General features: G+C 44.9%; 1 protein-coding gene across 1 annotated transcript in view; it reads right to left on the minus strand.

Annotated features, from left to right (window-relative positions):
- Ap4s1 (adaptor-related protein complex 4, sigma 1 subunit) overlaps positions 1-15,129 on the minus strand; it is a gene marked incomplete in the record, with an annotated part of 47,872 nt that overhangs the window by 712 nt on the left and 32,031 nt on the right. The window contains 1 exon segment of the mRNA XM_013510385.1: positions 8,720-8,731. Coding sequence (XP_013365839.1) covers positions 8,720-8,731 — 12 coding nt within the window.

Genomic DNA, 15,129 nt, shown 5'->3' on the forward strand with positions numbered 1-15,129 from the left:
AAAAAAAAAAAAAAAAAAAAAAAAAAAGAGAATTCTCAAGATTAAAGTTGGTATCATATTAGAAAGTACTACCTTCACATATACATATCTACTCTTATCTTGGTTAAGCTAATGGAATAAGTACACATAAAAATGAAAGAGCTAGCCGGGTGTGGTGGTGGGTGGTGCACGTCTGTAATCCCAGCACTCGGGAGGCTGAGGCAGGAGGAGCGTTGTGAGTTTGAGATCAGCCTGGGTTATAAAGTGAGCTCCAGGCCAGCCTGAAATGCATCGCAAGACCCTGCCTCAAAAAGATAAAATAAAATAAAATAAAATAAAAAGAAAGAGCTATATTCTTTTTTAGCCAAAAGGAGAGAGTGTATTTCAAGCTAGAGGTCAAAGCAAGTAATATTTGGCAAGAGAAGGATCTGACCAGAAAGATGTTGTCTCCTGAGATAAGAACAATAGCAGTGATGCGTTGGATACTCCTCTCCTTCCAAAACATGTGTTGCATGTTTTACATATTTTATTCCCTACCACTCTGAGGTACACATTATGTACTATCCTCACTTACCCAGGAGCAGACAGCTCAAAGCCAGTGTCTAGTGCTAGAATTTAAGCCAAAATTTGGGCTCCACTGCTGTTTGCTAGGCTTCTCAGGAGGGGCCTGAGGCTAACAAACAGACACCTTCCCTCCGCCCCCAACTCTCTACTCTGAAACAAACTGCCTTTATAACCCTACACATTCAGTTAGCTTACTGCCAAACTGAAGTAAAAATAATGAGAAATGAATAAAGGAGGAAGGCAAGGTGTGCTGACTACATTCCTAAGGATGAGCAAAGTTCTGAACTTCTTTTGCAAATGGAGAGTTCTAAGAAACCATCTGTGAGTTATGGAGTCAATGTAGCTGATTGGTGTTCTTACTGAACAAGTTACTATAATACAGGGGGAAAAGAAATAGCCAGTAATATCTGGCAAACTAGAAAGAGCCAGATTCTTCCCTAAGAAACCTCTACATTGGAGTACCTAATTTTTCTTTTGTGAAAGAAAGGGACCTGGAGTCAGATTATGGCAAAAGTTGAATGCTTCTGAATTTTACACACTTAAGATCTGAAGTTTCTATCTTCAAAGAGGTCTTTTTTTTCTTTCTTTCTTTTTTTTTTTTTTTTTTTTTGTACTGGTAATGGAACTTGACCTTACACTTGCCAGGCAGGCGCTGTCCCATGGAGCCATATCCCTGGCCAAAGAGGTCTGTTTTGTTTTTTTTTTAAAAAAAAAAAAAAAAAAAAAAAAAGGCTGGGGATATAGCTCAGCAGCACAAGCACCTGCCTGGCAAGCGCAAGGTCCTGAGTTCGATTCCCAGTACCAAAAAAAAAAAAATAATAATTCAAAAAAAGTTTAAAAAAACAGTGTGTTTCAAATAGACAAACTTCATTCAATAAATGGGTGATTAAACACAGTTGGAGAGTTCTAGTGGATCATGGTAACAAATCAACTAGTGGATCATGGTAACAAATCATTCCATGCGATTCTTTTCAGTAATTCCAGATGCTCGGTTTGTGCTGTGTTTGCTTAGTGAAGTACATCCGTAGAGAAGGGGACAACCTGTGAATGAATTCTAAGCTTCCACTAGATTCTGTGTTATCCTCTCATTAATCTCTGTGCAAATAGTCCTTCAGCGGAATAAACTTTTTCAGGAGCCGATGGGAACTGTCCCTAAGTGACCCAGAAAAAAAAAAAAACAGCTTTTCTCTGTTATACCTATTAATAATGTCTTCCAATTACATAGATGATTGCTTTGTCCCAGGGCCAAACTGGGACTGGAACAAATGTTAGGCCTTTGACTCCAACCTGATCCCCAGCCTCAGAAGCCAGAATTTACAAGCTTGAGACTTAGTGGAAAAGACAACCAGGTAAACAAAAAGGCAGAGAGGAGAAGCACAGGTTAACTGCGTGAAAACAGATCCAACGAAAAGCCTGCAGAACCCTGACCCTATTCACTAAGGGAAACGGACGCCTCGGTGCCTTTGACAATGTTATTTTCTTTGAGGAAAGACAATCTCAGGTTAACCTGTTTGAATTGGTTTAGGGATCCGGTTGCTCTGAGAACTGCTCCATCTCTAGTAAGCAGATGATGTGAAGTTCAGATGTCCCATGAAGCAAGTGCCCAAATGTTTTGAAACTGGGCTCAGAATTTACTGCTGAATTATATCAGCCACTGACATCCCCACTTTGCAAGGACAAAGTCCTTCGGCAAGCCTGCAGGTCTCAACAGCCTCTGCAGCTACTCTGCGAGGCCGTGCTGTACCGGGGGCACGTGACTGCCTCTCGTGTATCTGGCTCAAACCCTAAAAATCATGCACCTTCTGGCACTGTATGGGAAAACCACAGACCAAAGGCGATGCGAGGCGAGGCCTGATAGCTTGCCCTGTGCCCATGTGACTCCTTTAAAATAAGAATCCAGCTGTTGTCCACATCTTGATTTGGTTTATGAGCACCTTGTACACACTGGGGAAGCCAAGATTTGGGCACTTGGGCCTTGTGCCAGGAGAGCAGGGACTGAAAAACATACCCCACATGCCAAGCCTCCCGGCAATAAACACAGACAAACACACTTCAACCCTGACATTTGAAACAGAAAGAAACAAGAAAGGACAGGACTGTGGGGCTATTAATTTAGTCAGCTGAGAATGACCACTGCGGTGGGAACGCACTTAGGGCTATATTGAATTTAACTGACTCTACGGAGCCTTAGGCAGTTTGCTCCTTTCCTGGGCCTTGTGGACCTGACATGAACTAAAAACAGCTTCCCAGCGCAGTTACTCAAGTCCCACTTTCTCTCAACCACAAAGCCTGAGGCCCTTTCTAAACTTTTATGTAATATGGACTGGAGCTGAACATAGCAAGACCATTAATGTTAGTGCCACTTAGACATTCCTGATGGTACTGGGGTTATCTGGGCCTTTGTACCTCATCCCCAACCCTTTGAAAATTTTCAGTCTCCTTAAGTAACTTAAATTATCCAGGCTGGACTGAAATTTGTGATCTTCCTACATCAGTCTAGAGTGCTGGGAATTCAGGTGTGTCCCACAACACCCAGCTTGAAATCAATTTTTAGTTAAAGTGATTAAAATGTTTACAGATTCAAAAAAAAAAAAGAACAAAAAACCCCACACCAAAAACCCAGAATACAAAAACAGCCAGGTGTGGTGGTGCTCACCTATACCCTCAGCACTCAGGAAGCTGAGGCAGGGGGATCACCATGAGTTCAAGGCCATCCTGGGCTACACAGTAAGTTCAGAGCTGGCTTGAATTATGTAAGGAGACCCTCTCTCAAAAAAACAAGACAACAACAAAAAGTTTATAGATCCTGTGTTGGAATTTTGAACTCTGGATCACAAAGCACTTTTCTAGTATGGTATTTTAATGCCGCCGTGGTGGCCCTGCTATCCTTTAATAAGTGAAAACACCAAGCAGCAGCGACTCAGGTGGGACCTTCAAGACAATTCTAGGGCACAGCCCAGCCTAGAAACTAAAATTCCTAACTTAGGTCCCTTGGCTTCTCACTTGATCCTAGCTAAACAGAGTTCTCTAACACAAAAGTAGGGCGGGAAGATACTTATCTCTTATTGTGCTGAAATTCAATTTTCTACGAAAGTAGAAAAGCTGCCAAGGGCCACTGTGTTCACGTTTCCCACAAGAATTCGAACACCACCATAGAGACTATGGGAGACTCCTGCAGCAGAGGCTGTGGGTCACGGTCAGGCCTTGTCTCTGTCAATTAGGCCACTGGACAGGAGCGTATCTTATCCTTAAAGACCCATTCATCTCCTGGAATAACAGGACACTGAGGTGTAAGCTTGCCTACAGTTTTGCTTATGCAAAATTAAACGTGAAAGCCAGTGTTCAGTCAGAAAACCCTGTCTTCTGACTAAAACAGAACCCAGAAGCATGGAATAAAAAGAGTCGGGGGAGGCTGAGGGGCCCAGTGGAGAAAGAGAGCAGTGGCTGGGTGTGGAGCCCTGAGGACGTAGACCTCAGTGAAAAGCAGAGCTGCCAGTGCTGGTGGGAGCCAGAGAAGCCAGGAAGCACCTGAAGGATGAAGAAGGGTCACTTGAGCCCAGAAGTCTGAGGCCAGCCTGGGCAGCACAGCGGGATCCTATTTCCAAACAAAATAAAATAGGGCCCAGGATATAGTCAGCAGCACATGAGCCTGCCTGGCAAGTGCAAGGTCCTGACTTGGATTCCTGGTACCAAAAAAACCCAACAAAACAAAATAGTATCAACTGTAATCTGCCTGCTTTCTATCCCTTTAGTCAAGAGCCCTGGAAACGTAGAGACCAGTACCAGCTCTGCCCCAAAGCAGCTCTGTGGATTGGGGTGCATTACAGGCTGTCCCTGGGTCTCAGCCTCTTCCTCTCAAAAGCAATGCTTAACTAGGAGCTGTTCAGGTTTCTTCCAGCTCCAAAGTACTCAGCCCCTATGACTCTAAATACAAGCTCTGGGGTGAGGGATCCTGGTTTACCCCTTTCTGTTAACATCAAGTCAAGTCATTCTTAAAATAGTCATGTGCTCCAGCATGCCGCAAAAGAAAGCGTTTTGTAGTCACGCCATTAATTAATCAGGATTATAACTTTCTGAGAGAACATGCCGGGAATTTCAGTTCATTGAGAAGCCGCCACTTCGGTGTGAGATGGCTTCCCTGGAGAATGCGTCTTCTAGCCAGTGTTTCTCTAGCTCCTGGGTGGAACGAGTACTTTCGCAATTTCTCATTAAATTGGGATGAGGTTATCTCCTACATAGAAAAGCTCTCTTCTGGTTCCAGGACCTCTCCAGGTAGTGGAGGATTTTAGAAAATGGGGGTGAGTCCTGGGTCCTGATTCTGGGTAGTGTGCATCCCCATGGCCTGCATCCTGGCACCCCACGGGTGCGGCACTATGGCCCCTTCTTATGCTCCCACATTTGGACAAATAAAGACGGCATGAAGTAGGCGGCTGTCCTTGCAGGAGCTTCAGGGTTCTAGAATTAATTGCTCAGCCCTTGGGGCTTTAAAGAATAAAAACAGGAATGTTCTAAAGAGGTTTTTAAACCAAGAAAACATTCTGCATACCCTGTATTTGTACAGGGAGGGGGACCTGCTCCCTGCTTAACTGCCATCCCCACCTACCTATTCAGACTCCTGCCCCAGGCCCAGCGTAGGGGAGGAGGAGGGACCTCCCCCAAAGCTGGCAGCAGGCATTAACTTTAAGGCTCCAAATACCAAAAAGGCTGTTGTTCTTTGTGCTTCAGCAGCTGCACCTGAATCGAGGAGTCGGGAAACCGTTGCCCGCTGGTGCCATCCGCTGACCAGTTAGCAGATGGAGGCAGACCCAGCTCCTTCGAATTAGGAACTGTCTGGAGAATACAAGCTTCCCGGGGCTCCCGAGCCAGCACGATTTAGGAAGCTCATCAAGTGATTTTTAAAAAAACAATCTTAGGTCGTGGAATTTGAGGTCTTAAGTAAGTCTACCAAGCTGGGGGCCAGCGTAAACTTTCCCTCTAAAACGGGCCTCCTGAGCAGCGAGGGCGGGGTGAGGAGCGGGAAGCCTGCACAGCCTATTCCCAGCGTGTGAAGGATCTGGGCCAGGGCCGCGCTGGGACCTGAGGGACAGTCGGCCGCACCTGACACCACTGCGCCAGAGGCTTTCCACTTACTGGGATGGAAAGGTTCCAACACGTCAGAAATTCTGCCCTGGTTTCCTGCACTTGGGTCATTTCTTTTTTAAATCCCATCTGTCTTATGCTGTAATGTCAGCCCTGCTGGAAGTGGCACAGTCCCATACTAGGGAGAAATGTAAATGGTCCACTCGACTTCTCAGCTGAACCCCGCAGGCTCTGAAAAACTTCCCCACCTTTAAAAGGCATCAGGATGGAAAAACTTCTGCAGAAAACGACTGTAAGGGGCTTCTTAGGAATTGCGTGAGGTTTTAACTTCCTTCATTTGCCTTAAACCATGTCTGCTACAGGGGGCTGACGAGGAGGGCTTTCCTGTGCCTGAACAAACACAGAAAGATTATGTGCTAGTGCTGGGAGAACCCCCTCCAGGTTGCAATTACAGGAGTTGCATGTTTTCAACCTTTCGGGCCTACCAAGCTTTCCTGACAGCGCAGACCCCAGCGATGCTAGCTGCTCGGCAGTCCCAGCTGCGAGCTAAAGAGCAGCGATGCAGAAAGTGCGCCCGACGCCCAGAGCGGGAAAGTGCCGCTGAGTGTCTACAGGGTCCTCTGTATTTCTACTGTGTACCTGAGCTGTCCATGTCCTCTCGGACGGCTGAGAGCTAAAGAGGACTCTGAGGAGCAGAGGAGAGGCCTGGGTTGGAAGGTTCTGTTTTAGTTTTAGTTTTTGTTTTCCACATGGCTGAGGGCGGAGACCTTTGAAGAATGTCCACAGAAGAGAGGTGCCCCATGAAGTCAGATATGGAAGAGGGAAAATGAAACCAGGTTAAAAGTGGGAAAAGACTCCAGCTGTGTGTGTGTGTGTGGCAATTACATTGAAACTAGAATGCTGGTAACCATCCCACAGACACGCTACACAGCAAACGAATACAAAGACAAGTGCACCGAGGTGGGTGTGGTGGCGCGCACCTGTAACCCCAGCACTCTAGGAGGCCGAGGCAGGAGAACTGCAAGTCTGTTCCCAGCCTGAGCAACTTAGACACAGACTTTATCTTTAAAAAAATTTTTAAAAACTTATTTATTTATTTCTTTTTTAAGAAAAGGCTGTAGATGAAGCTCAGTGTGAGGCCCTGGGTTTCTCATACCTAAAAAAAAAAAGATAAGCACACCTGTCTCTACTTCTAGTAAACACCTAACTTATGGCCTATCAACACAACTCATTCGACTATAATACACATCCCATTACCCTATTACACCTGACTGCTGCTCCCGTGATCTACTCTCTGTGTGAGGGCTGCTACGTCTTGTCCAATACACACAGGGAGCTGGTGGTGAGCTCAGGGTGGGTCTTGAGTTTCTATGGCCTTCCAACAGAGTGTCTATCACTCCCTGCCATCCTCCGGAGCCTTTTTGAAAAGTACTGCTCCCCCTCCCTTTTCTCGTACTTGGGATTGAACCAGGGCCCTCCAACTGCTCTACAGCCCTTTCTGAATATTTCTTATTTTGAGATATGGTCTCACTAAGTCATAAAGTTGGCCAGGCTGGCCTTGAACTTTTTTAATTTTTATTTTGAGACAGGGTCTTGCTAGACTGGACTTGAAGTTGATTCTTCTGCCTCAATGGCCCAGAGTGCTTGGATTACAAGTGTGTGCATCACACTGGCTAGAAAGTCTTTTTTTTTTTTTTTTTTTTTTGAGAGAGGGTCTCACTTTGTAGTTCAGGCTGGCCTCAAATTCGAGGCAATCTCCTGTTTTAGCCTCCAGAGTGCTGCGATTACAGGCATGTGTCACCACTCCCAGCTGCAAAAATCTTTTTTAAAAACAGCTGTCCAAGCAGAAGATTTATTTCTAATTGCTTTAAACAGCTTAGGTAAAAGAGAATGTTGGATGCTGAATAAAAAACTAGACCAGGCCTGGTCTGGTGTCTCCTAGGTCAAAGGGATCATAGGTTTAGGTCACTCACCACTAGAGGGCACACACTTTTTTTCAGTTAATTTAAAGGGGCTTCCAAACTGCCTGCAAATGAATTTTTTTGTTTGTTTGTTTGTACTGGGAATCGAACTCAGGACCTTGCACTTGACAGGCAGGCTGCCGATGAATTTTATCGACATGATGACATTTCTTATCAACAGTAACAGGTAAATGGTCATTTCTCCGGGATGTTAAGTTGATGCAGACATACTGGTTCTGGGCTGGAGATACAGCTCAGTGGCGCAGCACCTGCCTGACAAGCTGTACGAGGTCTGGAGTTCAATTCCTGGTACCAAAAACAAAACAAAACAAAAAACTGGTTCTGGATATAGGCACACATACACATACACAAACATATATAAATATAAGTGTATGGTATAATTCATATGCAAGTTACACACTAAGTATATATGTTAATAAACATTTGTCACAATTAATATCACTATTTTAGATTCAAGCCTGTTCTCAAAGGACGTCTTCATTATTTTCTGGCAGCAGGCAGATTTTTGAAGTAAAAAGTTAAACAGGCCCTGGAACGCTCACACAGAGCCTAGCGGGCTCCTGCCGAGAGCGGCGGGCCCGCAGTGCACCAAGCACGTCTCACTCGGCGTGGGGGTCCTTGCGGTCTCTTGATTTAAGACAGCAAAGGAAAGCAGAATTTGTTCTGCTATGAAAGGAAATGAACACATGCTAGGCAAAATTTCTTTAACCCTCCCACGGATCAATCCTCAGGGCCTTCTGATCATGAAGGAACCTTGTGGAGATTTACACCTGGAGCCCTGAAAATCCAGTCTCTGAGACCAAGCATTGTCTGGCTGTGTTATTTCAACTTTAAACAAACTTATCCACATGTTTCACAGAAGTTAGAGTAATAGATGCTATTTTTATTAGCCACTATCCTAGCATTGTCCTGTCTATTTAAAAAAAAAAAATTAAAAAGAATCTTTTGTAAACAAGGGTGGGATGGAGACTGAAAGTTCCGAGCCTCTGGCTGCCTGGTCACGGCTGCTGGTGACATTCTGGTTCTGCCGAGTGGTCCCCTGCTCTGTGACACTTACCTCGTTAGAACTACAGTTGCTTCCCCACGCCCTGGAAGTCACTATGGAAAAAGGATACGTCTAGTTCGCTCTGAAAAAGAGAAAAAGAGACCACAGGTGAGAAGGGCGCCTGTGGCGGATGCCGACTGCTCTCCCTGCCTCTGCCCTGGACGTGGAAAGCCCTGAGTGATGGGTTGTGATTTTTTTTTAAAGTTGTAGCCTGCAGAAGAATCTGAGAGGTCAGAATAATTTCTCTTGAGAAAGCTGAGGGAATAATAAACAAATTCAGCCTTTACAGAGGGTAGGGCATTTGATACACGTATCAGAAATCCTAACGATGTGCCGTATGCTTTTTTTTGTTTGTTTGTTTTTTTTTCTGGTACCGGGAATCAAACTCACAACGCTTGCCAGGCAGGCGCCGTGCCGCTGAGCTACATCCCCAGCCCCGTGTCATATGCTTTGAATGCACTGATTTTACTTCTAGAAGTTTATCCTGAGGAAATAATTGAACAGTGGCACAACGATATGTGACAGAGCATTCCGGGGGAGGTTGTTTATGATAGCAAGTTATCCATAACTTCTTAGGGGGAGTCAGTTAAGCAAATGATAGCACATCCACGAATGATGATGCAGACATGCAAGTACTGACACACTGCTCAACAAAAAAGCAAGTTAGGAAACGGTGGAGAGGCAGCCCTCTGCCTCCATGGCGTCCATCTGTAAATTCAACCAACCACAGATCTAAAATATTTAGGGGGAAACTGTGTCTGTATGAAACCTGTTCTGCTATTCCCTAAACAACAGGCTGCAACTATTCATACAGCATTTCCCTGGTATTGGCTATTAGAAGTGATTTAGAGATGATTTAAAGTACATGAGCTGCATGGCAGCGCACGCCTGTAATCCCAGCACTCCCAGCACTCGGGAGGCTGAGGCAGGAAGATTGTTGGGAGTTCGAGACCAACCTGGGCTACAAAGTGGGCTCAAGGCCAGCCTGAACTGCATAGTGAGACCCTGTCTCAAAAAGAGAAAAATAAATTTAAAAATGTATAATTTTTTTTTTTGGATAATTTTTTTAGAGCAGTTTCAGGTCCACAGGGAAGTTGAGAGGAAGGTACAGAGATATCTGACACATACCGCACCCCATCCCCACACAGGCACACCCTGCCCCTTGTTGACATCCTGCCACCACAGAAAAACTCTCTGGGGTGTTGTACAATCTATGGGTCTAGACAAATGCATAATGACATGTATCTACCCTTCCCATCCTTCCTGTTGATATTTTCATTTTTTTCGAAGAAAACACGTTTATAACATGAAAGTCATAGAGGGAGGAAATGGTAAGCAGAAATAAGTCCATCTGTGTGTGGATGGGCCTCAGTTTGTCAGACGCCGTGTGGAAACCCTCCTGCCTCTGCTTCAGTTACAACGGCCCTGATCTCTTGAGAAGCTGGCTCCTCTGAAGCTGATTCATCTTTGGCTTTGGAAATGTTACACTGAGATGCTTCTCTCAGTCCACAGAGCTTGAAACTGATCTCCAAATTGAAAATCTGGAAACTCAAAGATTTAAAAAGAATAGCCTACAAGCATTTATTTATTTACTTTAGTTTTTAAATCAGATTTTAGTGGTACACGTTATTTTTTACTATTTTCTCTTTTTTTGGTACTGGGAATCAAACTCAGGGCCTTGCACCTGCCAGGCAAGGCACTGTGCCGCTGAGCTACATCCCCAGCCCAGTATATTTTAGATATACCTAACGATCACATTCATCATAGAGAATTTCTACCTGTACATGATATAACTTGATTCTTTTTTCCTCATTTTCCTACCCTTCCTTCAACATCTCCTCCCCTCTCCAATTACAAAAGCTTTGTTTCCATTTTTTTCTTTCTTTTTTCACTTTGTCTGTTTGAGGCAGGGTCTCGCTATGCAGTTCAGTTTGGCCTTGCGCTCACTTTGTAGCCCGGGCTGGTCTCAAACTCACAAGGATCCTCCTGCCTCAGCCTACCAAGTGCTGGGATTACAGGTGTGCGCCACCACGCCCGTTTCCAGATTTTCAATTTGGAGATCACCACGCCCGGCTATTTTTTCCTCCTTTTCTCACTTTTTTTTTACTGTTCCCTGCTTTCCTTTCCCTTCCCTCCTCCCTTGTCCCCCTCTCCACTTGAACATCTTCCTTTTCCACAATACCTAGGACACATGTTGGTCTTTCTTTACACTTTCAGTTTCTCGCATCGGAGAATGTGGTATTTACGTATGTGTGTCCCATTTATTTCACTTGAGTAGCGTCTCAAGGTGTATCCATTTACCTAGGAATGTCTCAAGTTTATCCCTCCTTATTAGCCCCCAAACATTTAAAACTCAGGACCTTAGCTTGGCACTCCTGTAATCCCAGCCCTCGGGAGGCTGAGGCAGGAGGATCACAGAGAGTTCGCCACCAGCCCAGGCTACATAGTGAGACTCTGTCTCAAAAGTAAGTAGGTAAGTAAGTACGTAGGAAATCTAAATACAAATCCCAGCCTCCCAGGCCCTCTCCGTGAGTGCGGCTGGTCCCGTTTTCTTCTCACAGTACTCTTCCCTTTTGCCTTCTTTTTGCTACAGTCTGACTCTGCACTGGGTCATCCTTCGGACAGTCAAGGCCTGCACAATCACCTTCCTTAAATTAGAGTCTAGGCTTTACTTCTGTGGTTTATGTGGTCACTGATGGCCTAAAATTACAGCAGTCATTCAACAATGCTATTTATTTTTAGATACTGAATGTAATAATTAAAAAAAAAACAAAACCTTAGCAATGGTAGTGCTCATACCCACTTTTTATTCTCCTAAGTTTAAAACATTGTTATTTTGAGAAAGTGTATTCTTCTTGGTGGGTGTCACGTTCAAGCGGCTAATCATGGCCAGCTCTGACTCACAGAGCCTGACCTGCAACTAGTTTAACCTTCACTTGAAGGTGGTCGCCAGGAGGTAAGCAGGAACTACAGCTACAGGTGCAGCACGGCAACCGCCAGCCTGACGCAGGGATTGAATGTGAATTAGGTACAGTTAAATAAAACTTCACAGTGAATCCCTCAGTTACAATGGCCACGTTTCCAGGGCTCAGCCGCACGCGAAGAGCTAGGCACAGGCCCTCTCACCCTGCAGAGGGCTCAACGCACTGCGCCGGGGCTCTCTCCACGCAGGGGCACGGGGCTGGGTTTCAAAGCCGGTCCCAGTGCTCTGCCCCTTCAAGGCCAGGCTTGGACTGGCCTGACCTCTCGACCGCTCCTGCATTTGCAGGGCACTAATCCCTTCCTGCACAGATGCCCTACTGCATCGCAGGCCACTGGTCATCTTTCTTTTCTTTTTTCTTTCTTTCTTTCTTTCTTTCTTTCTTTCTTTCTTTCTTTCTCTTTCTCTCTTTCTCTCTTTCTCTCTCTCTCTCTCTCTCTCTCTCTCTCTCTCTTTCTCTCTTTCTTTCTCTCTTTCTCTTTCTTTCTCTCGCTCTCTCTCTTTCTCTCGCTCTCTCTCTTGCTCTTGCTCTTTCTTTCTTTCTCTCCTGAACTCTCAATGATCCTCCTGCCTCAGCCTCCCGACTGCTGGGATTACAGGCATGCGCCACCACGCCCAGCTGGCCATCTTTCCAGTTCCAACTCCGAATTAGGAAATCTTTGAGAGCAAGCCTTACACATTAAGGAATGGCTCTCAAATGTAAGCGTCTATCAGAGTCACCCGGGAAGTTTGTAAAACAGATTGACGGGCCTCAAACTAGAGTTTAAGACTCAACAGTCTGGGTTAGGGCTCGGAATTTATATATCTTTTTTTTTTTTTCTAAGACAGGGTCTTACTATGTAGCACAGGCTGTCCTTGAACGTGTAATTCTCCTACCTCAAACTCTCAAGTGCTGGGATAACAGGTGTGTGCCACAACACCTACCATCAGAACTTGCATTTTTAATATATTTCATTTTTCTCTAAAAGACATCTCCTTTTTGAAGTATAATTTAAATTAAGTGTGCAGATGAATGACTCTTCCCTTTACCTTATACCACCGAGGCCTCCAGAGCATTTCCAGGAAGACCCCCTGCCATCTCCCCGTTGACTCTGCTTACGTGGCTGGTCCAGGAGGTAGACTCTGACAGCCAACCACTGCGCTAAGTTAGTGAGGATGGGCTGATGGACCGGTCCACGGAGGAGTTTGCCAAAGTTCATTCCTGGCATTAGGAGCTTTCTGAGAGCACAGCCTCCGAGCACGAGGCTTTGCCCTCTGCAGGTTTAAATGCATTTGTTCTTACTAATCACGGCAGATTCTACTCTGCCACAGGAAGCAGACGCTTGGAAACAGTTCCTTCCTCGTCCTTTTTATATAAAAGCAAAATAAACAAAACAACTTGGAAAAAGAACGAGCTTGTATCACTGCTGCTCCTTGAGAATATCTAATCAAGCCCCAGGAAGGCCCGCGGCTGCAAAGAAAATCAAACTCAAAAAACCAAGAAGAAAACAAAGAAGGACTGCTGGTTGTGACTCTCACTAGAAAGCTAGGGAATGGAGACAGTGTGGTTCTGATGAAAGCATTTCCCCTCAGGTTAGGGACGAGCCGAGGACGCCCTCTGTCACCACCCTCATTCCATATAGTTCCTCACGTTCTAACTGGAGCAGTTAAGCAAGAGAGCAAAGCTAAAGGGGAAAGGAAAAACTCAAATCATCCTTGTTTGCAGATGATATGATCTTATAATTCAAAGGCCCAAAAGTCTCTACCAAAAGACTATTTTATTTTGAGACAGGGTGTTGCTGCGTAGTTCAGGCTGGCCTTGAACTCACTACGTATCCCAGGCCTCAAACTCACGGTGATCTTTCAACTTCAGCCTCCCGAGTGCTGGGAGTACAGGCACCACCACGTCCAGTTTCCAAAAGACTTTTAGAGCGGATAAATAAATAAATTCAGCAAAAAAGACAAATGGGCCAGGCGTGGTGGCACATGCCTCCCAGCAATTGGGAGGCTGAGGCAGGAGGATCATTGTTAGTTTCAGCCTGGGCTACAAAGTGAGCTCAAGGCCAGCCTGAACTGCATAGTGAGACCCTGTCTCAAAAAGACCAAAAAAAAAGAATAAAAAGATAAATGGCTTTACTACACACCAATAATGGACTAGCAGTGAAAAAAATTTGGAAAACAGTTCTATTCACAGTAGTTTCAAATAAAATAAAAAACCTAGGGATCAGTCTAACCAAGAACATGAAACCCTTCTGCAGTGAAAATTTTAGAATACTGAAGGAAGAAATTTAGGAGAACCAGAAGATAAAAAGACCTCCCATGTTCATGGATTGGCAGAATTAATAGTTTCAAAATGGCCACCTTACCAAAAGTGATCCATAGGTTTAATGCAATTCCTATGAAAACACAATGACATTCTCCACAGAACTAGAACATCCTAAAATTCATATGGAACCATGAAAAGACACAGTAGCCGAAATAATCCTAAACAACAAGAGCAAGGCTGTAGGAATCACAATACCTGATTTCAAATTACACTACAAGCCGGGCGGGGCAGCACACGTCTGTAATCCCGGCACTTGGGAGGCCAGGGCAGGAGCATTGCTATGAGTTCAAGGCCAGCTTGAGCTACACAGGTTCAAAGCCAGCCTGGGCTACATAGTGAGACACTGTCTCAAAGGGGTGGGGGGGAAGAGGCACTTCTCAAAATACAAAGTACAAAATGGCCAAAAAGTGTATGAAAAAAATGTTTGACATCTTTATCCACTGGGGAAATGCAAATCAAAACTACAATGAGGTTTCATCTCACACCCATAAAATGGCTGGCAGCAAGAATACAAAAAAAAAGGGGCCAGGGATATAGCTCAGCGGCACAAGCGCCTGCCTGGTAAGTGCAAGGTCCTGAGTTTGATTCCCGGTACCAAATAAAAATAAAAATAAAATAAAATCATTTTTAAAAAGAATAGAAAAACCAATAAATGCTGAGGAGGATGCTTCTCTACTACTGGTAAGAATGTTAATTAGCACAGCCACTGTGGAAACCAGCATGGAGGGTCCACGTAATGCTAACCACGGAGCTCCCGTCCGACCCAGTTACACCACTCTTTGTATACACTTGAAGCAATGAAAGGCAGCGTATAGGGACACCTTATACCCATGTTTCTTGCGGTACAATTCATAACAGGCAAGATATGGAACCAGTCAAGATACCCACCAACACATGAGTAGATAAAATGTGGTGTGTATACACACTGGAGAATTATTCAGCCCCAAGGAAGAATGAAATTCTGTCTTTTGCAAGAAAATGGAGGATCCAGAGACCATCAAGTTGAGAGAAATAAGCCAGACTTAGAAAGACAGGTATCCTATGCTCTCCCTGATATGTGGGACCTAAAAATGACAAGCAGGGAGGAGGGAATAGCAGAGAGGGGCTGGGCAAGTAATGGGGGATGGATACGAGCAAAACGTATACAGCACAACCCGCCAATACGTGGAACTGGGATTACAGGTGTGCGCTACCA

This window comes from Chinchilla lanigera, unplaced genomic scaffold, assembly GCF_000276665.1.
Source record: "Chinchilla lanigera isolate Chin_1 unplaced genomic scaffold, ChiLan1.0 scaffold00008, whole genome shotgun sequence".
NCBI lineage: Eukaryota > Metazoa > Chordata > Mammalia > Rodentia > Chinchillidae > Chinchilla > Chinchilla lanigera.